The 25,578-nt window shown below is 52.6% G+C and overlaps 1 protein-coding gene across 3 annotated transcripts in view; it reads right to left on the bottom strand.

The window, feature by feature from the left end:
• Pcnx2 (pecanex 2) overlaps positions 1 to 22,819 on the bottom strand; it is a 174,478-nt gene extending 151,659 nt beyond the window's left edge. For 2 of the 3 annotated variants that reach the window (XM_058575011.1, XM_058575013.1), the window contains exons 1-7: positions 22,667 to 22,819; positions 10,546 to 10,751; positions 9,827 to 9,989; positions 9,032 to 9,068; positions 3,926 to 5,206; positions 415 to 562; positions 149 to 294 (exon numbers count right to left, since the gene is read on the bottom strand). In XM_058575011.1, the coding sequence (XP_058430994.1) occupies positions 149 to 294; positions 415 to 562; positions 3,926 to 5,206; positions 9,032 to 9,068; positions 9,827 to 9,989; positions 10,546 to 10,751; positions 22,667 to 22,819 (2,134 nt within the window). The remainder of the gene's footprint in view (positions 1 to 148; positions 295 to 414; positions 563 to 3,925; positions 5,207 to 9,031; positions 9,069 to 9,826; positions 9,990 to 10,545; positions 10,752 to 22,666) is intronic. The other variant, XM_058575012.1, reaches the window with a different exon arrangement.
• Positions 22,820 to 25,578: the final 2,759 nt, after the last annotated feature.

Here is a 25,578-nt window from a genome sequence, read left to right as displayed (position 1 = left end):
AAGCAGTGCAAAGACCCTGAGGCACAAAGAACACATGGTTCCCAAGAACACTGTTTGGTAATCATAGGTTGGTCCACCTGTCCCACCATCCGTGCAAATCCCTGAGAAAGCTGCCACCCCCACCCTTCCTGCTCCCCCTGAGACTCACCATGTCCATCAATGAAGACATGCATGGCGTCCACAGACATCTCCTCTTGCACAGATGTTTCAGGCCCACTGATGACTTGCAGAACAGAACTGTCTTGTTGGGAAGTCACCCTGTAGATTATCTGCCTATGCCTATTGCCCTGGAAACTTAACAGGCAGAAAAGTCAAAACCATGAGGAATCCCTCCTCATCCTCAGGGAACCACTAACAGAAGCAGCCAAGAAATGGGCCCTCCTGCCCTGCACCATGCGCCAGGGAAGCACTTACAGGGCCGCGGTCCTGGCAGGCTGAGCGGGCACGGGGCTGGCGCTGGCATGGTCCTGTTGCTGAGAGTCTGGCTGTCCTGGTTTGGAATCCTGACCACAGGGCTTCTCCCTCTCCAGGTCTTCCTCCTTCCTCCCCTGGGCACTATGATCTGGAAAACACTGCTGGGTGTCATTATCCTGTAAAATAGGACATTAAGGGGGTGGCCCTGGGAATAGGCTGAGAAAACAGGAACTGGAGTAGAAAGAAATCTAAGCAGCTCCTCTGAATTCCAGATGCTTTAAATAAATCTCTATTCTGCTCAGTAAGAAAGCGCCTGAATACACATGAAAACAGAAGTATACCTCAGAGACACCACAAACACTTTCATTCACACCGGGATTCAGGACGCCCTTGGCTAACTCGGCAGCACGCCTGTCCACGTGGAGACCCTCATTCACAGCACAGCCCGAGAACTCTGTGGGCACAGCTAGGTGAACGCAGTCCCTAAACACACCTGACCCTCTGCAGCAAGTCCCTCTCACCATTGTCCAGTCTCCAGATTGAAGGGCGTGAGCTGAAGCTGAGCTGGCCCCTGATTCAGTGGGCACAGCTGACTTTGCATCCTGTGCTCAGCACTGGGCACAGTGAGACCCGGCTCCTGGCCACAGTCCGCGTGAAGGTAAGTGAGATCTCTGAAGTTGACAGGCACAGGTTGGGCTCTGCACTTTACAAATCCTCTTTAAGCAATGGACCAAAACAAGGGCCTTAGCTTGTGCTATTATGCAAAATGCCACTCAGGGCCAGCCCTTGCCCTATGTTAACACACCTAATGGTCACTTTCAAGGTCAAAAGGACCAATGTCTTTTTATGACCAAAGATACCAGCTGTGGGCTCTGAAGCCTCTAGACCTGGGCCTGAGAGATCAGGACCGAGGCGTCTGAAGACCCCGCCCGTCAAGGTGAACTGTCCTCAGCCCACAGTGGTTGTACAGAGACCCATCCATGGGCATTAAGATGCTGCTACACACATGACCAAGTCCCCAACCCTCAGCCGTCCAGCACCCTGAGGAAGCTGCTGGTTCTATGAAGTCAAGCCTCCCAGCCCTATGTGATGTGGCTCCTGTCAGGATGGAGGCTCCTGACCATCAGGCAGGGCCTGCGAGAGGAAGGGCCAGCACAGAAACAGTGGTGGCCAGCGATGGGCCACAGAAAAGCCCCAGAGGCCCTGTGGAGATGGCGCTCCCTCCACCTGCTGGAGCCCCTCCATCCACCTCTGTCCTACCTGGGTCTCCCATAGGTCCTTGTGAGATCAGCATATGGACTTTTTTCCTTTACCCTTAAAAACATTTATAGGAATATTTCTGTTTATAAAAAATGCTACACATTCACTTTGTATAAAAACCAGAGAAAAATAAAAGTTTAAATCACTCCTGATCTTGCCATCCTGGTAATTACACCAGGGCCCATTTCACCCATACCCCACTGTCTTTTTCTCCTAGAATACACATATTTTTTACTGAAATGAAGTAGTAATAAAGATGCTCTTATACCTATTGTAATTACCTTAATGCATTACAATATTTAATATTCCAGATATTCTTCTACATCATCCAAAAACAGCAGTTATGTAATATTACATTGATACAGTGTGATATATTTAACCAGATCATTATGGCAAATCGGGTTGTTTTGATTTTCTAAATTAGAGACAATTCTTCCATTAACATCTTTATATACCTTGATGATTACTTTCTTAGAAATTTCTAGAAGTAAAGAGACTGAATTTACAAAGGGACAATGACCAGACAATATACACAGACACAGGGCTCTGACCCACCATCTGTGGCCCCTAGCCTAGGAATTGAGCATACTCTCTCTAGGCACCAGCCCAGGAAGCCATCAGGACATCCAAAGGTCAGGCTTGTGGGAAGGCAGACACTACTGCTTGCAGAGTATCCTGGAAGCCGAGCATGGGGTGGTGGTCAGCTCCAGGTGGCCAGGACCTGATCAGCAACTGCAGTGTCCCTAAGGTCTCCCTTTGCAACCTAAGAGCAACCAGAGAGTATGGAACACAGGGTCCCAACCAGTCACATAGACTGTGCCACCTCTGCTCAGCTGCCTCCAGATTCCTGGGACCAAGGATCCCCATCAGGCCTCATTTCACAAAGGGTCACCCCTACTTTTATGTACTGACTACGCTCGTTCAGGAAATATTTGGTTGAATGGGAGGAAGTTGCTCAGAGCTGCCAGTAGGTAGTGGGCAGAGGCCCGAGGACACAAAAGGCCGGAGGCAAAGAAAAAGTGCTGCAGCCACAGCCAAGGAAACGAGTCACCTGGGCAAGCACAGCTCGTAGACAGCAGCCTGTTACACAGGCACCAGCCAGACTCGGGGTCTGCAGGATGATATGCTCCAAGCAGCACAGAACTGAGGAGGCTTAATGCTAAAAGGCTCCATAAAAATTTGAGCATATTGTGTTATTGATAAGGAAACTGAGGCCCTTTCTGAACAGGGAGGCTGCCTGGGACCCTGCCTGGATCCCGCTCTCCCTAGACGGATCAGACTGACTTGGGACAGTGGGCCTGAGCCACACCTGCAGATGAGGACAGCCAATGACCACAGACAGGACGGACCCCACACAGGGCTCCATAGACAGGATGGATCCCTCCCAGGCCTTCCCTGAGGTACTGACCCTGGGCACGCACACAGCCTGCTGGGAAACAGGCCGGGCATGAATGAAGAGCTGCAGGAGCTCTGGTGGCACCAGGATGGCAAGTTGGCTTCACCGGGGACTCTGCACTTGGAGGTGAAATCCAGCAAGAAACGTGGACTTGAGGAAGGGAAGCTGGCCTCAAGGTCCACTTTTCCGTGATCTCTTCCATAATGGGAAAGACACCTATTCTAGTTCTTATCACCGCAGTAAAATATCACTGCTTATTCCCCTGGAAATAAATATTCTTGCCTTCTAGAAAAGCCCCAAATTCACCGTAATGGCTTATGTCTCCTGGTCAAGTAACCCCAGCAGGTAGGGCATCTCTAACCTGAAAATCCCAAATCCAAAATGTTCCAAGATCCAAAACTTCTTGAGCTACCTAACAGGACAGGAGAAAAAATCCACACCTGGCCTCATGTGACAGACCACAACCAATGGGCATCAGGCTCTGGGCCTGAGGCCTATGTGGACCTGCACCGTGTCTCAAAAGAAACACGATGTCGTGTTTAGACTCGGGTCTTTGCCCTGAGATGTCTCACGTATATGAGTAAATATTCCAAAATCTGAAAAAATCCCAAACTGCCAACAGTCTGGTCCCAAGCATTTGGGACCAGGCCCTCCCAGCCCAGGCCCGGGAACGTGCTCACTACAGCATAGGGTTGGCCCACGCAACCACTACTGATGGAAAAGCCAAGGACCCACTGCTGCCCTACGGCTGCCCCACAGCTTTCCCACTACATGCCAGGCCAGGTCACAGGGTGGACGGCACGGCGAGACACTGCCTCCTGTGCTGCCACCCGCAGAGGGCGGGGCGGGTCGCACCTGCAGGAAGCCGGCCATCTCCACTCTGCTCTGCCGGGCCCTTCGGCTGTCCAGGGGCCGCCACCTTGGCAGTACCGATGGACTCTATGAGGGAGACGAACTCCAGGAAGCTGGACTCGTTGGGCATCTGACCTTCTTTGGCCTCCAGGTCGGATTTGGAGGTCGGCATGGTTTTCTCCTTGTCGCCAGCCACGTCTGTGGAGCGTCTGCTCAGGAAGACATCCGTCCCACTGTCCACACTGAACACACGGGCATGTCTCTTACAAGAGGACGGGTCCAGCCTGGCCTGGCCATCGCTGCCCCCCTCCGACGGGGAGGCTGCATCAGGTGGGAGTGTGGGGGCCGTTTCCCAGGTGGGCTTCTGGGCAGGACTATAGTCCCTGGTGGCACTGGCCCCCTCCCCGGATCCATAGTCAGAACACTGATGTGAAGACGATTCCACCTGCCATCCCTCGGGGCTCCCTTCAGTCCTGTGGCCCTGGGGACCTGGGATGCCTCCTCCCCGGTCCTCAGAGAGTTCCAGGGTGATGGTGGGAACTCTGACCTGCTCGGTGCTCAGCGGGCTGTCCGCTCCTGGGGCAGCTGGCTCTGCGTCAGACCTGAGACCGGTCCTGTGAGTGCCCGTTGCCTGTAGGTGCAGGGAGCTCTCCAAGTCTGTCATGGAGTTCGGGGTGCTGCTCATTGTGATGACAATTCTAATAGGTTCGTGCAGACTCAGGGGGTCCCCAGGCTGAGAAGTGTCGATGAGTGTGACAGCGACCTCACTGTCAGAGCGGGGCAGGTCCACCTGACAGGAAGTGTCCCCCGGCTCCTCTGCAGGCTTGGCTGTGACCGTGTGGCACTGAGGACAGCTGCTGCTCAGGCTGCCCTGGGGGGATGTGCTCTGCAGGGGCTCCCTTGTGCAGCCCGGTGGACGGTGCGTGGGTTCTGGAATCAGGACTGAGTTCTCGCTGCCCCAGGGCTGGAAGGAGACGTCTGTTTCTAGAAGGTCGTACTGGGATAGGGACAGGGGCGGCAGCTTCCTCAGGGCTCCGCTGTCCACCAGGCCACCCTCGGATCTGTGGCGGGCCGGGTGCTGTGCCTGGCCTCCTCGCGCCTGGCCTCCTCCTGCCTGGCCTCGCCTGGGGAAGAGGGCTTCTGCAGTGACTGGCTTCACTGGTGGTGCTGACCTGGGGGTGGGCTCGGGCCGGTGCCCTTCAGAAACAGGGGAGCTGTCCATCTTGACGCCTGGTGCAGGGCATGACGCTGGTGCCCTGGGTTGGGCTTCCAAGAGGAGGACACCTGGGGCAAACAACACAGGGTATGGGAGTGGGTGACATCCCAGGGCGAGAGCACCCAGGGACAGGACAAGACCAAGGACAGCATAACAATGATGTGACAGGAGCTTATTTCTAGCAACGTCACTTCCAACAGGTGACCGCTCCTAAAATGTCTGCCATGGTTCTCATACCTCAATGAGCGTGACAGCGACCTCAGGGCAGGTCCACCTGACAGGAGTGGCCTCTGGCTGGACTGGGCCCTGGCCAGCGGAGCCGTGCGCCTCATCCAACATATCTGGCTGGGCACCTTGAGCGAGTTGCGTAGTCCACCTAAGACATGAGGAATTCCCGCACTGCCCGCATCTCAGACTAGATGGCCCTGTGCTGCAGGAACCCGTCCTGTGCAACCTTCCTGGCTTCCACCCACTTGCTCTCAGTGGCACTCTACCCCCAGGTGGGCCAGCGATGACCCTGACATCATCACATGTCCCTGGGAAGCGAAACCTCCCATTAGAACCGCTGCCTAGACCTCCTGGTCTGTAGACATAAACGCCCACGTCACTGAGACAGAGGCCTCAGAAGGACACTGACAGAAACTGCACGATCCTGTCAACAGATGCAGAAAAAGCACTTGACCAAATCCAACACCTTTCACAATAACAGCACAATCTAGGATCCTCAGGGCACATCCTAGACCTGACAACGGCCTTTAGGAAACACTCAAAGCCAACATCATACTGAAAAGAGAGACTGAAGCTTTGTTCCATGAAGTAGGAACAAGACCATGAGGTCATGCTCACCACCTCTGATCAACATGGTCCTAGGAACTCTAGCCAGAGCCAGGCCAGAAAGAGAAGAGGAAAAGTGTCTCCACAGATACCATCATCTTATAGACAGAAGTCCTAAGAAGTCCACCAAAAAAAACTATTAGACCTAATAAAGAATTTCAGGAAGTGTGTGCATATAAAAATCAATGTATAGGGCTGGGCACAGTGGTGCACAACTGTAATCCCAGCAACTTAGGAGGCTGAGACAGGAGGACCACAAGTGACCCCAAGTTCAAGGCCAGCCTCAGCAACTTAGCAGGACCATGCATAAAGATAAAATATAAAAAGGGCTGCGGATGTAGCTCAGGGGTTGAGCATTTACCTAGCATGTGTGAGGACCTGGGTTCCATCCCTTTGTACCAAAAAAAAAACAATCTATGTAAAAAAATCAATTATATTTCCACACTAGCAATGAACAATCTGAAATAAAACTAAGAACACAATTCTAGTCATAGCATCTAGAATAATAAAGTGCTCGGGAATAGGTCAGACAGAATAAATGCAATGCTCATGCACTAAAGACTAAAGAGCATCATTAAAAGAAAGATCCAAATACATGGGAGAGAGACTGTGTGATTGCAGAAGGCAAGGAACATGCTAAGGTGGGAATACGCTCTGCATTTCTGCAGCTACAGATTCAACACAGTCCTTTAAAAAATCCCAGTCTGTCTTTATGCAGAAATTAATAGATCACATGGAAATGTGAGGAATCCAGAAAAGCTAAAATAGTCTGGAAAAAAAAAGAGAGAAGCCTCCATTTCTCAATTTCATAGCCCATTACACAGCTAAAGTAATCCAAATACTGTGGTGCTGGCCCTAAGGACAGAGACGTAGATGGAGCGTTAACCCTTACCTACACTCTCAACACATGAGGTCCTGAGGCGTGTCGGTGAGGAAAGAGCATTGTCAACAAACAGTGTTGGGACGACGTGTACCAAAGAACAGAGCCAGCCCTTCCCTCCCTCATAGAAAGAACTCAGAGGGGACCACAGAACTAATGCAGAAGTTGAAGCTACCAGGTCCTCAGAAGGTAACCCAGGAACACGTCTTTATGGCCTCAGAATCAGTCATAGTGACCAAGACACAGCACCCGCCAGCAATGGAAGAAGCAAGAAATAATCTGGACTTTATGAAAAATAAAGACTCTGGGCTTCAAAGGATCCACTAAGAAAGTGACAAGACAACTCCAAGAATGGGAGAAAATATTTGTAGACCATACATCATGTCTGAGAAAGGACTGCTACCCCAAACACATAGAGGACTCTCACAGCTCAGCAGCTGAGATAAGCCAATTAAAAAGCGGGCAGAGGACTTGAATGTATACTTCTCTAGAGATCATTACAATGATGAGAATGTTATTATTAGTTGGTGGACAAATGCCAATCAAAGCCATAATGAGACACCACTCCACAGCCATGAGATAGATAATAACAAGTGTTGTCAAGGACAAGGACGCACCATCACCTCAGACGCCAAGGATGGAGATGGAAAGGGTACACTTTCTTCCAGTCTGGCAGCTCCTCCCATGACTAGACTGAGTTACAAAAGACCCAGGTAGACACCCAAGAGAAATGAAGACAGACATCCACACAAATGCTTGTCCATGAATGTTCATGGCAGCATTATTCAAATAGCCAAAGAGTTCGAGTGACCCAAATGTTGATCAACTGATAAAACAGATACATAAAACTTGGCAAATCCACTTCAAGGAATATTATTCCACAGTAAAAAGGAATGGATACATGCCACAGCATGGATGACCCTTGAGAATATTAGGCCAGTTGAAAGAAGCCAGTCACAAACGACCGCATGCTCTGTGATTCTGTTTCTTGAGCTGTCCAGAACAGACAACTCTACCAAGACGGACAACAGGCTGGTGGCTCCTTTGACTAGAGGAGAGGGGGCTAATGGTGACGGCTCAGTGGTCTGGGTTTCCTTCTAAGGTAATGAAGCTATTCTAAGATTTATTGTGGTAGTGAACAGGCAATTCTGGATGCACTAAAAGCCACTGAACTGCACACATTAAATGGTAAACTTTGTGGTGTATGAATTATACCACAATAAGATTCTAAGACAGAAAGCCACTGAGCCTTTTACCAACAGCCAGAGCTGTGTGCTAGCATGGTGTCTGACAGGACTGCACCAAGGAAGACTTGACACAGTGCTTTAGTGCAGGGATGCTGGGAAAACCCTGACCTGGTGCTCCCAAGTGAGTTAGAAGCCACCGCTACACTTCCCGTGCTGACCTGGGGCGGAATGACGTGGAAACCTCTGTTGCAATTCCCAGTGTGGGCAGAGAGGGAGGGTCTCCATGGGAAAGGTGGGGGCACGCAGCAGGAGCCGTCATTCAGAGGAGCAAGGGGACCAGGCAACAGGCACAGCACCCCGACTGGAAGACTGCGCGGCCTGATGTGAACAGAGGGGTGTGTGAAAGTGGATGTGAAGGGACCCTGTTATGAACCGTGTGCCCCTGACTTGCTTTCCAACCCGACCACAGCGCATGCATCTCAGCAGCAGCCATGCAGACAAAAGCCTCCCTTCTCTATGAAGGAGTGGAGATGAAGGATGGAAAAGAAATGTCGTTTTAAATTCTAGTTAAAAAAGTAAAACAAATCTCTAGGTTAAAATTAAGTTCTCCAAAACAAAATGTGCAGCTTAAAAGAAACGCAGGCAGGCATCAGGCTACCGAGTCTCTCCCACCACTTCTAGCATGAGCACCACACTGAGAACCCTGAAGCCGAGGAAGTCTTCCACGACATCTCCACTGATACAGCCACACGAAAACAAGGCCCAGCAGGCAGGAACGACAGTGAAAAGCGTCAATCAAATGTCTCAATTGAGCATAGACAGGAATCTAAGTTCTGATGGGAAATCATGAAAGTTCAGACTGCAGTCGACAGCACCGCACCATCCTGGTGAGCCTCCCTGCCAGGGAGCACACTGGCTTCTGTTTCATGCGGTGCTTTTCACTGTGCTGAAGACAGTGCCGAGATGAGCTGCTGAGAGTGACAGTACTCTACCTTGGAGGCCGTCCACGGTTTCCTGCACTGGCAACTCCTAAGCAAATAGAAAACAAAAATCAATATGCAACTCAGCTCCTCACACATTTCCAGGCAGTGGCTGCTGACGCGGCCACTGTGTTTCTGAACAGCACAGAGGGAAGAGACACCTCAGTGTCCACCCTCCTTAAGCTTCCATAAAACAGGGAGGACAGGTGGATACACAATGTCCCTAAGGGCTGGCATCCTACCAAGGCAACTGTACAGTAACAAAGGGGGTCTGCTAATTAAAAAGTAAAAGGAGAAGGAATAACATTATTGTTCCTTCTTAAGGAATTCATTACTTATTATATACTAATTCCTACTTAATACTAATGAATACTAATTCATTATTAAGTATAGCACACCTCATACCTAGTTCTAGATCCCAATGAAGTTACTCTAAAAAAAGTGACTTATTGACTTTCCAAGAGACCAGTGTGAATGACAGTGGAAAGCAGTAGGAGGTGTAGTTCATTCCAAGTGAAGGCATCACAAAAACACAACCTAAGGGCAGCAGACTGGAGAAGGGAGCAGAAAGCAAAGGCCTATGCTTCAGGGTGCCCTGCAAGGGCCAGACAGCGGAGGAGGCTGCGGTGGGCTTTGAACCAAGGGCTGTGAGTTTGACAGTCCATGGCACAGTCAGGCCACTTCCGCAGCCAGAGGTGCAGGCAGGGGGCCAGCAATACTCAGGGTGACACTACCACTCCGCACACTCACATTCTAGGGGTTCCACCCGGAACTATGGGAAGAGACAGAAACCGAGGGGACACTGACCGACTGGGCAGAGGAGTGATGCGAGGGGACACTGGCCGATTGCCCTGAGGAGTGACGTGAGTGCAGGCTCTGCCCTCGGGAGCTGCAGCGCAGTGGGGGCGTGGCCAGACTTCCCAGGACCTCTTCCTTCTTGCCGCTGCCGCTGCCTGTCTGCTGGTCACTGCTGACCCAAGGAGAGAAGTACAAGAGCAGCCGGGTGACCACGCAGGTCGGCAGCCCTACCAGGACTGCTCAAGCTGCCTCTTCCCGGGGCCCTTTCCTCGCTTTCCTGGTACACAGTGTCCTGTTTAAGTGGCTTTAAAGTGATAAGACACGCTTTGGGACAATGTTTGACACCAGAACGGTGACCGTGATGAGTGCATGGTCACCTGGGCACCCTGGCAGGACACCAACGCTGCTCCTTAAAACATGGACATGTGTGAGCATCTGTGCGGCAGGACGGAGTCCTGGAGCAGGAGACCCCGCAGCAGTGACCCCAGGGGGTGCTGCAGGGCCAGGCACTAGGGCAGCCACGCCCCCCTCCACTGCCCCGGACAGCCACGCCCCCTGACAGGAGGTCCCCCGCATGCTTGAGTGCACCGTTGGTACGCACAGTGCACACCGCATCCCCCTGCTCTGCTGGACACTGTGCACGACAGTGGGTGAGAACCCTCTTCCTACAGTGGCAACCGTCCAGGGCCCGCTGTGGCGCTCTGATCGCTCTGATCGCGGGAAGTTACCGTGGGTCCTTGGGAGTGGTGGTGCGCTGGCTGCGGGCCTCTCGGTCTCTGGCCGGCTCCTCTCTCTGCTGGACGGGTCGCAGCCGGACCACTTCTCCCTCATCGAACATGAGGTGCAGGCGGTAGCTGACCAGCTTGATGGTGGTGAAGACCACGGCTACGGAGCTGCAGTAGAGGACCGCAGTGACCGCATTTGGTGGACAAGCCTGATGGAGAGAGCAGGAGAACCTCAGAGGCTCCTTTGGAAGCCATTTGGGGCTGGTTATTGAGCACAAGTCGCAGCTTTCACATTATTAGCTTTGTAACTCCTCGTTTCTCGCTTTCTGCAGCAGCAGGGCTAGTGAGCAGGGCTGGAGGGGCAGGCAGGAGCCCAGAGGACCCAGTGCAGTCTGGAAGCCACCGACTGCCTTCCATCAGTCCTTCCACGGTCTGAGCTGTCCCGTGGGCATCTGAAGGCCCAAGAAAGATAACGCTGCCTCACAAGATGCAGGGACTTGTGCAAAACAGGAGAGGGCAGGGAGCAGGGCCAGGCCCCTGCCCACCCTGACCTCTCACCCAGTTGACCTCGGCAAGCAAAGGATGCCTTCAGGGTTGGGATGCACACAGGAGCCACAGGAAGTTACTACTGCCAGGAGCAACAGGGATGCTTCCACCGTGAACAGGAGCAAGAGCCCAAGGGAAACCACGGGCAGCCTGGATGGACAGGGAGAGGACACCCTGAGAGGACACCACGGGCAGGCTGGATGAGCAGTGAGACCCTCTCACCCTCCCCAGGGGTCTCTGGAATCCAGAGGCCAGCCCTGAGAGCTGCCACCTGGAGCACACTGGTCCTGCAGATAGCACAGCCAGCCCACAGGGCTCCCAGGTCCCTGTGAACCTGGTGCACATGCCATCTGGGAGTCCCTCATCTAGGAAAGACCATCCCTGAAACAGAAAAACCAACAGCACAGCGTGGCCAAGAAAGAGCCAAACGGGCTCGTGCGGGAAGGTGAGGTGAGGGTGTGCCACCCAATAGCCGCATCTGCTTCACAGGAGAAGTCCAGAGACACATGTCAATCAGTGAGCAAGTGAGGAATGATCACATAGCATGAGACTGATAGGCAGGTGACAGGCCAAGCCAGATGCTGCCTGGAAGCCACCAGGCTCCACGCTCACACAGCAACCTGTGGAGACTAAGATCTCCAGCAGAGGGAGGTGTGGGGGGCTAGCAGCCCAGCACCTCCTCGTAAGGGTTAGGGTTTCACAGACCTAGGCTGGAGAGCTAGTTAGAGGGACGGTGAAGAGGGAGCCCGCAGCTGCCCATGACAACAAGGTAGAGCTCCTTCACACACCGTCCTCATCCAGCTGTGGCCCAGTGACCTCACAGCATGCTCCGCAGCAAGGGAAGCAGACAGGGCACTGGCTGGGGAGTCCCCTGCCTTCTGCTCAGGCTCTCCTACCCCAAAGCTCGGTCCCTGCACTGGCTTCTGGCCGTGGACTGTGGTCTGCGGCCTCCATGCCCTCCTCTCCTCCACCAGGTGAGCTTAGAGCCCCGTCCTCCAGAGGCTTCCTTCGGCCTGGGCATGAGCACCCAGTGAAGCAAGGACCCCACCCAGGATGGACCCACAAGGAGAGTGCCCTGAGCCTCTGAGCCCATGGAGCTGCAGCTGGCCTCGTTACCCTGGGCTGCATTTCCCAGGGAAGGGGAGGGAAGGCCAGGGAAGCAGGGGGACAGAAGGACTGGCCTTCGGGGGGGCTGGCCTGCCTAGTGGGGAGAGGCGCAGCTCTGGGTCACTGTGCTAAGTGTGGCCTAGCACAGCCTGGGAACGTGAACCAGCAGGAGAGCCAGGAGGTGGAGTCCGCTGACTCAGCACTGGGTCTAGTCTGCAGCCAGGTGATGAGAGGCCCTGGTTCCACCCTGGGTGAAGGATGGACCTACCGGCCCTGGGTCCCATCTGCAGCCCGGCACAGTGAAGATAGACCCACTGAAAGGTCCCTGGAGGGGCCAGGTTTCACGTCGTGCCATGAGGGGCAGCTGACTCTCCCAAGCCGCGGATGCCAGCACCAGCTCTCAACTATTGATCAGCTATCTAACCAGTGATCAATCAGGGTCCTGGCTCTGTCCACGGAACGGGCCTAGAGGCAAAGTCAGCCAGGAAGCTATGACCACCACTATCGCTGCCCTAATCTGGTTTCCAGGGGCCATGGACCACCCATGATCAGGCTCCCTGGAGAAACGGCTGATTCTTCCAGGGCTGGGTCTGGGACAGCACAAGCTAAGCCCAGGGCATCCTGCAGGGGCAGAAAGCCCAGGGCACGTTCGAGGACCACGGTCCCACTCGCCAAATTCTGGATAATTTGAACATCAGGAGAGACAGCATGAATGGGTGATACCCACGAGACAAAAAGTCATTCTTTGAGGCCACTTGTAACAAACTGAGCCAAGCCAAGGGGCGGGAAGGGAAAGCCCTGTAGAGAAGGGTACAGCTGGCAAAGGGAGGAAGAAAACTGGACGAGGGACTCCCGTTCTCGCCACTGATGTAGGGCTGCCTTAGGTGAGCACTGCTGGCTTCTGGGGCAGCTACCGAGGGAGAGGTCCAGGCTTTTCTGCACAGATTGCCCACCACACACAGAGGGCAGGCCAGCAGCCTTGCCATGGACTGGCTGACACCACCCTCCCCAGGGGCCACACTCAACAGGACCAGGCACAGGGTCAGGGGGATGGGGGACTGACATCATGTCCCTCTGAGGTGGGACATGAGGACACGGCACTTCCATAGCATAACCATAATAAAAAATGCACCATCAGGGGGCTAGAGTGGGGCTCAACAGTAGAGCATTCGCCTAGCATGTGTGAGGCACTGGGTTCCATCCTCAGCACCACATAAAAATAAATAAACCAAAGGTATGTGTCCACCTACAACTAAAGAAATATTTTTTTTAAAATGCACAATCAGCCTCCAGTCTCAGGGGAACAATCAGAAAAGTCCACGTCAACCTTTGGGCAAAACAACTTTCAATGCCACACGGAGAGAAAGCCTTGAAGAACAAGAGCCATTCAAGCAGCCAGAAACCACGCATGACCCTTGACTGAATGCTGGATCCAAAAGAACAAGACAGAACTCCCAGCTACAGAGGGCATTGCCCGGCAAGTGTGCAGGGGCTCAGGCTGGACAACAGCTGTGCATCACTTCTTCCGAGTGTGATGCTCATGTGTGGGGTGTCTTTCCCTGAGTACCTGCCGGAGTTCTTAGCAGGGCTTGCTCTATGCCCAGAGTGACCTGGAGTCTATGCTTATTCTGAAATGATGCAGCAAAATTAAAACTGTAAATAAGGAGGTTAGGCAGACGAGGTGGGTGTAACCACTGGCGAGTCTAAGCCACACTTCAGGACACGGATGTTAATCTTGTGGCTCTCCTGCAGGTTAGGAAACTTTTAAAATAAACACTGGAATAAAAAAGTAACTCTCATCATACCTCAGACCTGATTTTTAAAAAAAAATGTATTTCACTGTGCTGAGAATTAAACCTGAACTCTCATGTCAGACCAGGTCCGTGAGTCCCAGCCCCACCAACCTCTCCAAATGTGTCCCAGGGCCTCACTGTCACCTGCCAGCTCTGAACACTTCCCCGAGCTCGCCCTTCCTCACCTTCGAGGCTTCGGCTGCGAGGTCACCTGCCAGGTGAGCCCTCCCTGACCGCCCTAAGGGGGCCCTCCCTGGCTTCCACCAGAGCACTCGTCACAGCGTCAAACCATTCCTCCCCCAGACGGAGCTGACCTGTCACTGGGACTGCTAGGAACAAACAGGGTGAACGAAAGAAAGGACAGGGTCACCCAATCATAAGAGTCACAGAAGGACCCAGCCTCTTTCATGGGGGTAGAAGTGACGTGCCACGCACCCAGTGAAAAAGGACACCAGAAAGAGCAGCTGCAGTTCCAACTTCACAGGAGAACCCTGAGGGGTGTCTGGCACTCAATGACATCTTGCATAGTAGCCTCACTAGGGCCAAGAGTGACCTGTGAAGGTGGTCGGCAGGGACCAGGGGACTGAGCTTCTAGTGCGAGGTGCCAGAAGTCACAAGCCAAGGAACCTAGGGTACGTTAAACTCAGGCCACCCTGCGACATCACAGCCATTTTTAAAATCTTCTGAAGTACTGGAAATAAATTTTTAATGCAGGGTGAGGCTGGAGAAGAGGCCAACGCCATCTTCCTCGCCCTGCTTGTCTGACTGAGTCTCCAAACTGTAGCCAGATGTCTTCCAGAGCATAAGCTGGCCCATGTCCTGCCACGCTCAACACCCCCAGACCCCCAGGGCCACAGTCCTGGTCACCTTCTCCTCTGCAGCCCTGCCACCTCAAGGAAAGCAGCACTCCTCAGCTTAGCCGGACACCCTCCCATCCAGCTCAAGCCCTCCCCCTGCTCGAGACGCTGCTCCTCCGCCAGCCTGGCCGGGCTGGTGCCTCACCATAGTCAGATGAACAGCTAGGACTTCTGAGAACCCTTCCCCGAATGCCACTGCCGGGATTGGGTCCCTAACTTCACCACGGAGCACCTGAACTCCCTCTAGGTAGCATGTGTTACGTGCCACTTGTGTCTGCCCACCTTGTGAGGGAGAGAGCAGCCACTCTGCTCTCCTGCTGTTCCCAATGACAAGCAGAAGGCCCAAACTTGGCTAGCTATTGCCATGGACACAGTGCCATCCACCAGATGGTCCAGCACTTCCCAGGGCACAGGTGGGCCTCACCCTTCTCTCTTGAGGTGAAGTGTGCTATGTGACTTGCCCTGATTTCAAAGTCTCAGGGCAAAGCGCATCTGGCACTTCCAGGTGGAGCCTCAAGAGTTGGTGCAGGAGGCCATTCTCTCTGCCTCCACCACAGTGTCTGGCAATGACCTGCCAGGGTCAGGGGTGAGCATGACGATGGACAGCCACCCCAAAGTGCAGCTTCAATCAGTCCACGTCCCTGAAGGCCCACAATGAGCGGAAGCCCCTGCTAGCCAGGCCTGCCCACTGAGCACACTGGGCATGCAGTGTGAATAGAAGATAGGTCTGACAAAGTCCAGGCGATTGCAAGCTGGGTTGTTCTGTCAGCACACACCACTTCATCTCAGCATGGGTTCAACTCTGAATGCAAATTCAAGTATCAAACAGTAGGTCAAAGTCATCTGAAATCCGAAGCAGCCAGAGGAAGCTTTGTGTGCATAGCGGCTCAGGTGGACGTGAGGGGCTGTCCACAGCAGGGCTCTGCCAGGTGGGAAACAAGACTGCAGGCTCAGGGACAGCCACGTGCCCCCAACAAAAACCGCAACAGAGGAGCTGATGGGGCACAGCCCCCAGGTCTCAGGTCCCAAGGCCATTTCTGAGACAGACTACAGGCAAAAATTTCTAAGTAGATCAGGAGTTGCATGACCCTAAACACCTCAGTCAGAAAAGGAGGTGACAGAGCTGGAGTAAGAAGGTTTGGAAGGTTTGGGGACAGGACAAAGTCCTGGTGTGAAGCCAGTCGCGTGTCCTCTGGCCACAGTCAGGACAGGAGGGCTCCGAGGGCCAGAGTCCCCACCCCAATGGTGGCGGGTAGACTGTGGTCTGATTCCTTCACAGAAGAGGTGGCAGGTGGGACGCTGGCTGGCTAGCTGCCCTGACTTGATGGGCACTGTGCTGAGCTGTACCTGTCCTTTGAACTGTGGTGGGAAAGAAGAGGAGATCCACAGGCTAGTGTGTGCCAGAGCCGGCTTGGGTTGGTTTTAGGTACTGTCCTAGAGGGCCCCTGGAGCAGAGGGCACTGCCCCGAAGGAGCCTGGGAGTGGCAAGGAGTGCGTGACCCAGGAGAGGAGACAGCGGCCCTCTGCAGGGAATGGTGGGTGGAGCAGCGCAGACAAAGAGCAAGGTCCCCGAGGACCTGGGAAGGAGCAGGGCCCCCGAGGACCTGGGAAGAAGAGTGAGGTCTGGGAGGATCTGGGACGGGGAGTGACATCTGTGAGGATCTGGGAAAAGGGGTGGGGTTCCCGAGGGCCTGGGAAGGGGAGTAAGGTCCTCAAGGCCCTGGGAAGGGAGCAGGGTCCCTAAGGAACTAGGAAGAAGACTGAGGTCTATGAGGATCTGGGATGGGGAGTGACATCTTGTGAGGACCTGGGAAAGGGGGTGGGGTTCCCCAGGGCCTGGGAAGAGAGCAGGGTCCCCAGTGACCTGGAAATGGAGCAGAGTCCCTGAGGACCTGGGAAGAGAAGTGAGGTCCCCAGGACCTGTGAAGGGGAATGAGGTCCCCAAGGACGTGGGAAAGCTCCTGGCCAGTCAGCCAGGAACATGTCCTAAGAGCCCCAGAACAGCTTATCGGCGCTGCTCCCCAAGGCAAGGACATGAGAAGCATCAGCCCCCGTGTGAGGGAAGGGGAAGGCGGGGAAGAGGACGGGCCACCCCCCTGCCCTTCCTGCCTGGTGAATCCAGAGCATCTGGAGCTTTGGTGGTGTGTGGAGCCAGACACTGAGATCAAGTCCAGTCTGCGTGTCACTGACAACAGGAATGGGGTGTGGCACCGGAAGCCACAGTGCTTGTCCATGCTTGCACTTGGGTAGAGAAGACTCCACAGAGCACATGGAAAGTGACAATGGGGACAAAGGTGCTCATGGTTGAACTTGAAGCCCCCACCTGCAAACATCCACCCACCTGCACACACAGCATCACTGGAAGAACACTCGAGGTGGTATGCAGAGGTGACCGCATAAGGCAGGTATGGAGACAAGCGCACCTCCTGTCACCTGCTCTTGTGCACACTGTCAGTGTTCTGTGTCTTGTGCACATCGGGCCCATGCACAGCAATACAGGCCTGAGCTGTGAAGTGGCCTGTGATAGGTGGGACAGGCCAGCCAGTAAGAATTGCAGCGGCTTGGTGAGGGTGTGGCCGGCTGTGCATCCATCAACACATTAAGCACCTTTCTGTGCCAGTTTTATCAGCTGCAAAATGGCACAGGGACAGAGCCTCCCCAGAGTGCAATAAGGATGTGACGACTTAGTTCATGCAAAGCTCTTACAAGAGCACCTGTGTGACCTTAAGTGGCACGTTAGCATCACCTGTTCCAGCATGAGAGTGACAGAACACCACTGCAGTACTAAGGGGAAGATCTAGCCAAAAATAAAGAAAGAAAATCTGAGCACCATGAAGAGCCACCCTGTGGTTTTCTTCCCCAGGGAGCAGGAAGGGATCTAGAGCAGATAAAGCAAGACTGAGGTTGGCTGATGTTTGTAACTAATATTTGCAAGATAACGTCAGAAAATGGCAATCACCTGCAAGATCCTGCTCTCATGCAAAAGAGGAACATGAGTGAACCGTATCTCCAGGTGACACAGACAACAGTGCACGGGAGCACTGGACGCTGCCCTTGGAAACACAGTTTATCCGAGGAAGGCACCACCCAACCAGGACCAGTGGCTGAGGGGGATCTCAGGAGGCCCCAGGAGGGAGGCGGGCTGCAGGCACAGATCCAGCCACCAGGAAACTAGTCATATATTTGCACAGCTAGAACAGAGAGGAAACTGTCCCTGTCATGGCAGGCGCTCGGATGGAAGGAAATCTGGCCAAGGAAATGCAAGACCTAAGGAGAGAGCCTGAGGCTCCCACAGGGGCGTGGCCGCAGACCATCACGGGAAATAACTGCCAGCCTGAGCTCAGGGCTTGCTCTACGCCCAGGGCTGTGCTGGGACGTCACAGAAAATCCCACTTAGCAAGAATCACAGCTATTAGAAATGAAGGGGTTCTTACCAAAGAAACTTTGTAAGGCAAAATTTAAAAAGCAGACCTAGGAAAAGATCCCATCTGGCTGAATGGAAGGTCCCGGCATGAGGAGGGCAGGCTGCCTGTCTGCAGGGAGAAGGGCCGCCCTCCTCCCCATAGGCGCCAGGCCAGGCATCACATGCACTGGGGCCTTGTGGGGTGGTGAAGGCTGCGCAGGTGCCTCTGTCACTACTCAGCAAGTCCTAAACACGAGGCCTTGCGATCCTCACAACCCCACTCCGAGGGGTTCTGCTGTTTCCCAGAACTCAACACGCTCTAGTGTGAACCATGTCAGGCAGCTTTCTATGTCAGGAAAGCCAAGCCCTGGACCTCAGCTATCATCCCACGTCCTGCCACCTCTTCTCTTGTGGACTGTTGGGGGATAGCCTGCTCTCTCTGGACCTCAGATGCTAGATCTACCAGATACAGCCCACCATCCCTGCTTTATAGATGGGAGGACAAGGTCTGGAGGAGTGGGGTGACCACAACTGGAAGACTGGGAACATGTCCTCGGACACAAGAGGAGCACCTTGGAGCTCACATGAGGTCAGCACCAGGCTCACGGCTAAACTGGGCAAACTCTACCAGAACCTCTGTCAGTGTCAATGCCGGAAAATAGACCAAATGTGCGCAAAAACCGAAGTCTAAATATCTCTGGACACAGGTGATTTTTCAGTTTGTCTAAAACAAAATTAGCTTGATAATAAATCAAATTAAAACTCTTTGAAAATTACCCAAATTACCCTAATGTTTTTAGTTGTGCATTTTTAAGCATTTCTAGTAAATATTTATAAATGCTAATAAATAACTACTTTCCATGTTACCAAACAAATCTAAGGAAATTCTATAGTTTAGAAATGTTTGTCTCAATAATCAGCAATTAACAAAATGTTTATTTAAATATTCAAAGTCTCTATTTAACTAAAAGGTGGGTTTTTCCAACAGTGGAACTATCTTGAGTAAGATAATTAAACCAGGCTGGGATTGTACCTCAGTGGTAGAGCACTTGCCTAGCACACATGAGGCACTGGTTTGATCCTCAACACCATACAAAAATAGTCAGGCATGGTGGCACACACCTATAATACCAGTGGTTTAGGGGGCTGAGGCAGGAGGATCACGAGTTCAAAGCCAGCCTCAGTAATGGCATGATGCTAAGCAATTAGTAAGAGTCTGTAGCACACATGAGGCACTGGTTTGATCCTCAACACCATACAAGAATATTCAGGCATGGTGGCACACACCTATAATACCAGTGGTTTAGGGGGCTGAGGCAGGAGGATCACGAGTTCAAAGCCAGCCTCAGTAATGGCATGATGCTAAGCAATTAGTAAGAGTCTGTCTCTAAATAAAATACAAAATAGGGCTGGGGATGTGGCTTAGTAGTCAATGCCTCTGAGTTCAATCCCTGGTACCCAAACAAATAAATAAAATAAAGTTTAACAAAAGATATTTAAACCAAAATTGTGCAAACAGCAGAAAGGTTCAAGACACATTAAATAACATGAATAAGTCCCTGTTACCAGTGAGCAATCAGGTATCATATTGGACCAAAATTTTGTAAGTGGAACACACTGAAGTGCAGAGGAACATATTTAAGCCTCAAGACCAGAGAACAGAACCTGGGTGGCATCAGCCCAAATCCTCCGCACTTCCTGTGGAGGCCTGGACCCGGGAGCGTGCTTGCACACCTGTGGTATGGGCAGTGACCTTTCTTTCCTAAGGATGCTTTTGGAGACCAGAAGGCCAGAGTAAGAAATGGACAGCCAGTCACTGTTGGAATAAGACAGGCGATGGATTAAAAAGAAGCACAGTGGGGCTGGGGTTGTGGCTCAATGGTAGAGTGCTCGCTTCACATGTGAGAGGCCCTGGGTTCAGTCCTCAGCACCACATAAATAAATAAAATAGAGATATTAAAAAAAAAAGAAGCACAACAACAAATGCTCCCCCACACGATTCTTCTACAATAGATAAAGACACACTGGTACAAAGATATAAAAATTTTGGCATCACTGTTTTGATCAAAATGATCCAACATAAGAATAAAATCATTTAAAGCATCAGGTTTTTTACTTTATAAAATCCTCAGATTTTTTTCCAAAAATTATTTTAAAATATCACTAAAGAGGAACTTATCTAAAAAGAATTTCCTATGTACAAAAATAGAATACAAGTCAAGGTACTGAATAAAGCACAATTAGAAATTAAGGATTCCACTCATTCATACACATCAAATGTTCAGTGAAGCTTTGCAGGAAGGAGCTCGTGCACGCAGCAGAACATGCCTAGGTGCATACCTTCTGTGTTAATGTGACTACTGCTGAGGAGGGAACTGCAGGGCAGATACCTACCTTTCCTTATCAGCAAAGTCCCTGTTTCTTCTGGGTGGAGAGAGAGACTAGAAAGAGATGGACCAGTTCATTACACATCTGCATTAACCAAACGAAGCCCTCTGGGAGGCACCTGGAAGACCAAGATGAATAACCAGGATTCACACCCACGTCCCCAGAAAGCTCATGACGTGAGTGGAGGTAACACACACATGTTCCAATGAAATACACACAGCAGAATCCAGACAGCGCCTCCTACCATGGGAAGTAGGATTTTCTAACAGCACGAGAAGAGAAGCCGAGCCCAGCCCCATGGAACTGGCAAGCCAAGGCAGAAGCTCGTGGCCACACCACTGGGCTTTGAAGGATAGAGTTGGGAAGTGAGGAAGGAAAACAAAGACCCTCTTATGGTGAGCACACACTCTGCCAAGCACAGAGAAGGCATTTCTCCTACTCATGGGCTCAGTCCTCACATGCAACCAAGGAAGGGTACGCTCCCACCCCTGCTGTGCCAACGGGAAGCTTTGGGGGAGGTGCTGCTCCTGCAAACAGTTAACAGGCCACAGCAGCAGGATTTGAATGCAGGCCTGGGTCCCTATGACTCAGCCAAGTTCCTCTTCTAGGCAAAGAGCAAACACCAGGCCACAGGCTGAGGGAAAGTGATGTACCCAATCATGGAAGGACACCTGCACTTACTGCAGGGTCTCCATGCAACTTCTGTAGTAAGTGCTTTTATAAACAAGTTTATTTAATTCTCCTGTGAAGTGATCATCATCACATCCATTTTAACAATGAGGAAACTCAGGTTCCGAGAGGTCCAACACCAGGCTAAACTTCCCCAGAACTGTAAGCCCAGGACTGAGTCCAGTCCCAGGTCAAGCCAACACAGGGCTTTACCTGCAGTATCTCATTGAATCCCCCCAACAACCCCTTAGACCCATACTGTTGTATTTCTTATTTTATTTATTTTTGAAAATATTTTTTAGTTGTAGATGGACACAGTACCTTTATTTTATTTATTTTTATGTGGTGCTGAGGATGGAACCCAGTGCCCCACACATGCTAGGCAAGTGCTCTGCCACTGAGTCCCAGCCCCAGCCCTGTATTTCTTATTTTACAGATGGGAAATGAGAAACCAGACAAGGTTAAGTAATTTCCCCTAAGGTCAAAGAGGTAGAGGTGGATCCAAAATTTAAGCCATCAGACCCTTTCAGAGCCAGAGTTCTGACCCTCTGCACAAACTGCAAGAAAAGAGCAAAGAAAAAGGCAGAGAGCCACTGACCACCTCAAACATCAGACTCAGAATCTGTCAGCCATGCAAACTCACTGGAGATTTTTGTTATGGAGAAGATGAGGAAATAATGTCGTAGAATTAAAATCTTTTAGCAGACATCAGAACTAGTTCTTGGCACAGAGCTTAATGACACACAGCTTTTCACCTAAGGTTCTCCATTGTTTTGGTAGGCATATTTAATCCACCTCAGAAGGTCATCTGTGTAGTTATTCAGAAGTACTCGCCTACCACAACCTTGAGAAAGCGCCAGCCCCAACAAGGGGCTGCAATACCTGTTTACTTCAAGTAGGTTAGACTAAGCCAAGGCACCTTTCCACAGGCTGCTCTGCCCAGTGGTGTGGACACGGCAAGGGAGTAACTGAATCTGCCTTCTTGAAGCAAAACAGGAAGGGGGGGTGCCATGGACATAGGCTTGCATTTGAGTTAGCCTTCTTATTACCTTGGACAGTACTCCACACGGAGCACCATGCTAAGCTAACCAGCTGAGCCCTGGGTTGTGCACTTACCACACCGGCTCAGCGCTCGGCGACAGGCAGAGTCTGACTCATCCCGCACCCGGCATCGATTCTTAATGAGTCAGGAGTCCCCGAAGTCCTTTCCACCCTTCCCTTCCCCTGACCCCAGGGCCCCAGTTCTCTGCCCCTGACCCCTGACACCCACCGCTCCCGCCCCTGGGGAGCCTCTGCAGCCCACCCGCTTTCCATCCAGGCCCCTACCTCCCCCACGCCCGTCCTGGGCATGCAGGACTCACCAGGTGCAGGGCCAGGGGAAGCAGCAGCAGGAACAGCCACAGGTAGAGATGGCAGCTGTTGGTGAACCGGCTCTGCTCGGGGTCGTGGTACCAGCCCCCGGTGAGCGCGGCCCACACGCCCTGCCGGAGCAGCTGCAGCGCCTGGGACACCATGCCTGCGCCGGCCGCTGGCCCTCCGCGGCGCCTGGACCGCTGGCCGTGCGGGCGCCTGGCCTACCGCGCGCGCGCCCGGGCCGCGCCGCCGCCGCCCTCCCCGGCCGCACCGCTGGAGCCGATCCTCAGCCGGGACCCGCGGACCGCGGCGCCCGGACCAGCCGCTGCCGGCGCGCAGGGAGGCGCCATGTCCGAGGGAGGAGAGATTCTCCCATGGTGCTCCGCGGCGGCGGCCCGAGGATGCTCGGAGGCTCCTCCCCCGCCGCCCGTCCCTGCACAGTCCCTTGGCCCGCGGCCTCTCTTCTCAGCCTCTGCGACTCCCCTCCCCTTCTCCCTGACTCTCCTAAGACTGGGGGAGCAAGGCCCCAAAATCAAGAGTGTCCTCAGGCCAAGGGACAGACCAGGCCACTTTCTGTTTCTTGGCCTTGACCTTCTTTGCTGGCTGCACTAGAAGATTACCCAACCTCAAAGTCTGGCCACATAGCACTTAATGTAATCTCTCCTGAGCACAGACTGCCCAGCCCCATTCCCTGAACGGAGGGACTACCTACCCCGGACTTTCTAAGTGCTACCTGAACCCTTGGCTGGACCTTTGTCCCAACCCTCTTCTCTCTGCTCCCTCATTGTCCAGTTGGTGCATAGAAAAGATAACCATCGTTCTGCATTAATATTGGAAGGCCCTTAGGCTCCCTGTCTTTTTTATGTCTTTTATATATTTCCTAATGCATAATCCCAGGCAGCAGTTGCCTATTTATTAACCATTAGCCCAACTCTTTCTCTACTGCTTAGATAGAAAAACCCAGTAGATAGAATCCTTGAAGTAATAATCTCTAAGCTGTTAGATAGTTTAAAATTTGTAGTAGATGTACTTCAGATTCTCTTCTGAGAGCAGGTTTTGGGAAGAGACAGCAAAGGGACTTAGGAACAAGTGGACCAAGTCTTGTGGTTGGGGCCTTGCAGAAGAACAAAGGTGAGAGGCTCCTGGTCTGAAACCTGTCCACCCTGCCTCATGCTTACCCACTGTCCCAGATGAGGCACCCTTCTCTGACAGGGGCACCTGCATGTGCCCTGGCTGGGTGTGGCCTGCAGCAGCAGTGCCCCTGGCTGAGTGGCCAGTAAAAGCAGGCCAGGTGTTCCCACATGGAGTGGGGTGCAAAGAGACCCCAGCCATGAAGGGCACTGGATCACAGTAAAAGCCTCACAGTGTGTCAGCCTTCAGCTTGAGCCACTATCCACCCTTGTCTGCATTTATCAGACACCATGGGTGTTTGCCCAGTTCCTCATTGCTTGGAAGCCCCTGGGCGCTTACATATGTTAATGAGTGAACCAGTCCATCACCCCAGCTGAGATCCGGACAGCACAATCACCTTCATGTGCTTGGATACAGGAGGACTATCCATGCAGCAGGCCCATTCCTACCCTGAAGACGTGCTCCTGTTCATATGCCTTGGCTCATCAAGTATTTATTGAGCACTTTCTGTCTGCCAGGCATTTTGCTGAGCACTGGGAAAGCAAAGATAAATAAAATATAGTCCCCACTATGAAGGAGTTCACAAACTCTTAAGAGGAGCCAGGGAATCGACAGGAGATACTTGCAATCAAATGTGCTGTGTGCTGTATCAGGAGGGGCAGTGTGTCCAGGTGTACAGGAATGCTGGCCACTGAAGAGCAGATGGGCACAACGAGGGTGCGACAAACTCAGAGGGCCTTAAGGCTGAGCATTAGCTCTCCAGGCGCACAAGTGTACAAGGTGCTCTAGGCAGATCTGCATGAGAAAGATAGCAAGCTGGGAAAATGTCAGCTAGGACAGTCTACGTGCCCAGAGAAGGTCACACTGGAAGGGGGACATGAAACACGTGGAAACTAAGTAGAACCATCAAAGTTCCTTATCCTAGGCCAGCCAAGGGCACCAGAAGGCTTCAAGTCAGGACAGAGCCAGGTCCCTTGCACCTGTGCTAGAAGGAAGGGAGTGGGATTGAGGATCAGATGGGAGCCAGGGCTTAGAGACCAGTTCTCTGCAGTGGGAATGGGACAGGTATCCAGGGCTTTCAGGGTCTGGTGGAGGTGGCTGCTGTGACATTGCTAAAGCTATGGGGACATAGCTACACTGAATTTGAGTGGCTGGAGGCCTTGAGGGACAGTGGGGGGAGTACTTTCTGGAGCTTTGGGGAGGTATGAGATAGACTTGGAGAGGGCAGCAGGCAGGGCTGTGCGTGGGAATGGCAGTGTCCTGGGAAGGCTGCCGAGTTGAAGCCCAGAGCAGGCGGGAGACAAAGAGCAAGGAAAGTGGGAAGAAGAACAGTGCAACCCAGAAGGAAGAGGTTGGCAGTGTCAGTGTCAGGTAAAGTGGTAATGGTCGCTGACTGCACCATATTAAAGGAACAGACACAGTGAAGGGGAGGGAGCTGAGGGCAGCTGCTCCTCAGAGGAGCCTGGCCAGGGTGGGCAGGATCCGAGAGTGGGCATGAGATCAGGGAGATGCTTTTCAGCATCTCCAGCATCTTGATGGTCAGCTCTCCATATGGGGAAGCCCAGGAGTGGTTCTCCAATACATGGTCTTCATTGTGAAGCTCACATTGATGACTCTGAAACCTCTGTTCCCAGACCTGACCTCTTTCCGAAACCTCAGGTTCCCACCCCAAGGCCTTCAGCATGTTCTAAGGTGTCCTTGCTGGTTCTCCCTCCCTGCAGTTCCTGCTGTACTCTGGATCTCAGCTGATGAGACCACACCCCAGGGAGTGGTTCAGAGCAGGAGCTCC

Source organism: Marmota monax, unplaced genomic scaffold (assembly GCF_021218885.2).
Source record: "Marmota monax isolate L192 unplaced genomic scaffold, Marmota_monax_Labrador192_F-V1.1 WCK01_AAM20220418_F8-fsc00071, whole genome shotgun sequence".
NCBI classification, from domain to species: Eukaryota; Metazoa; Chordata; class Mammalia; order Rodentia; family Sciuridae; genus Marmota; species Marmota monax.
Note: the sequence above shows the minus strand (reverse complement) of the source record. Positions and strands in the feature narration are given on the sequence as shown.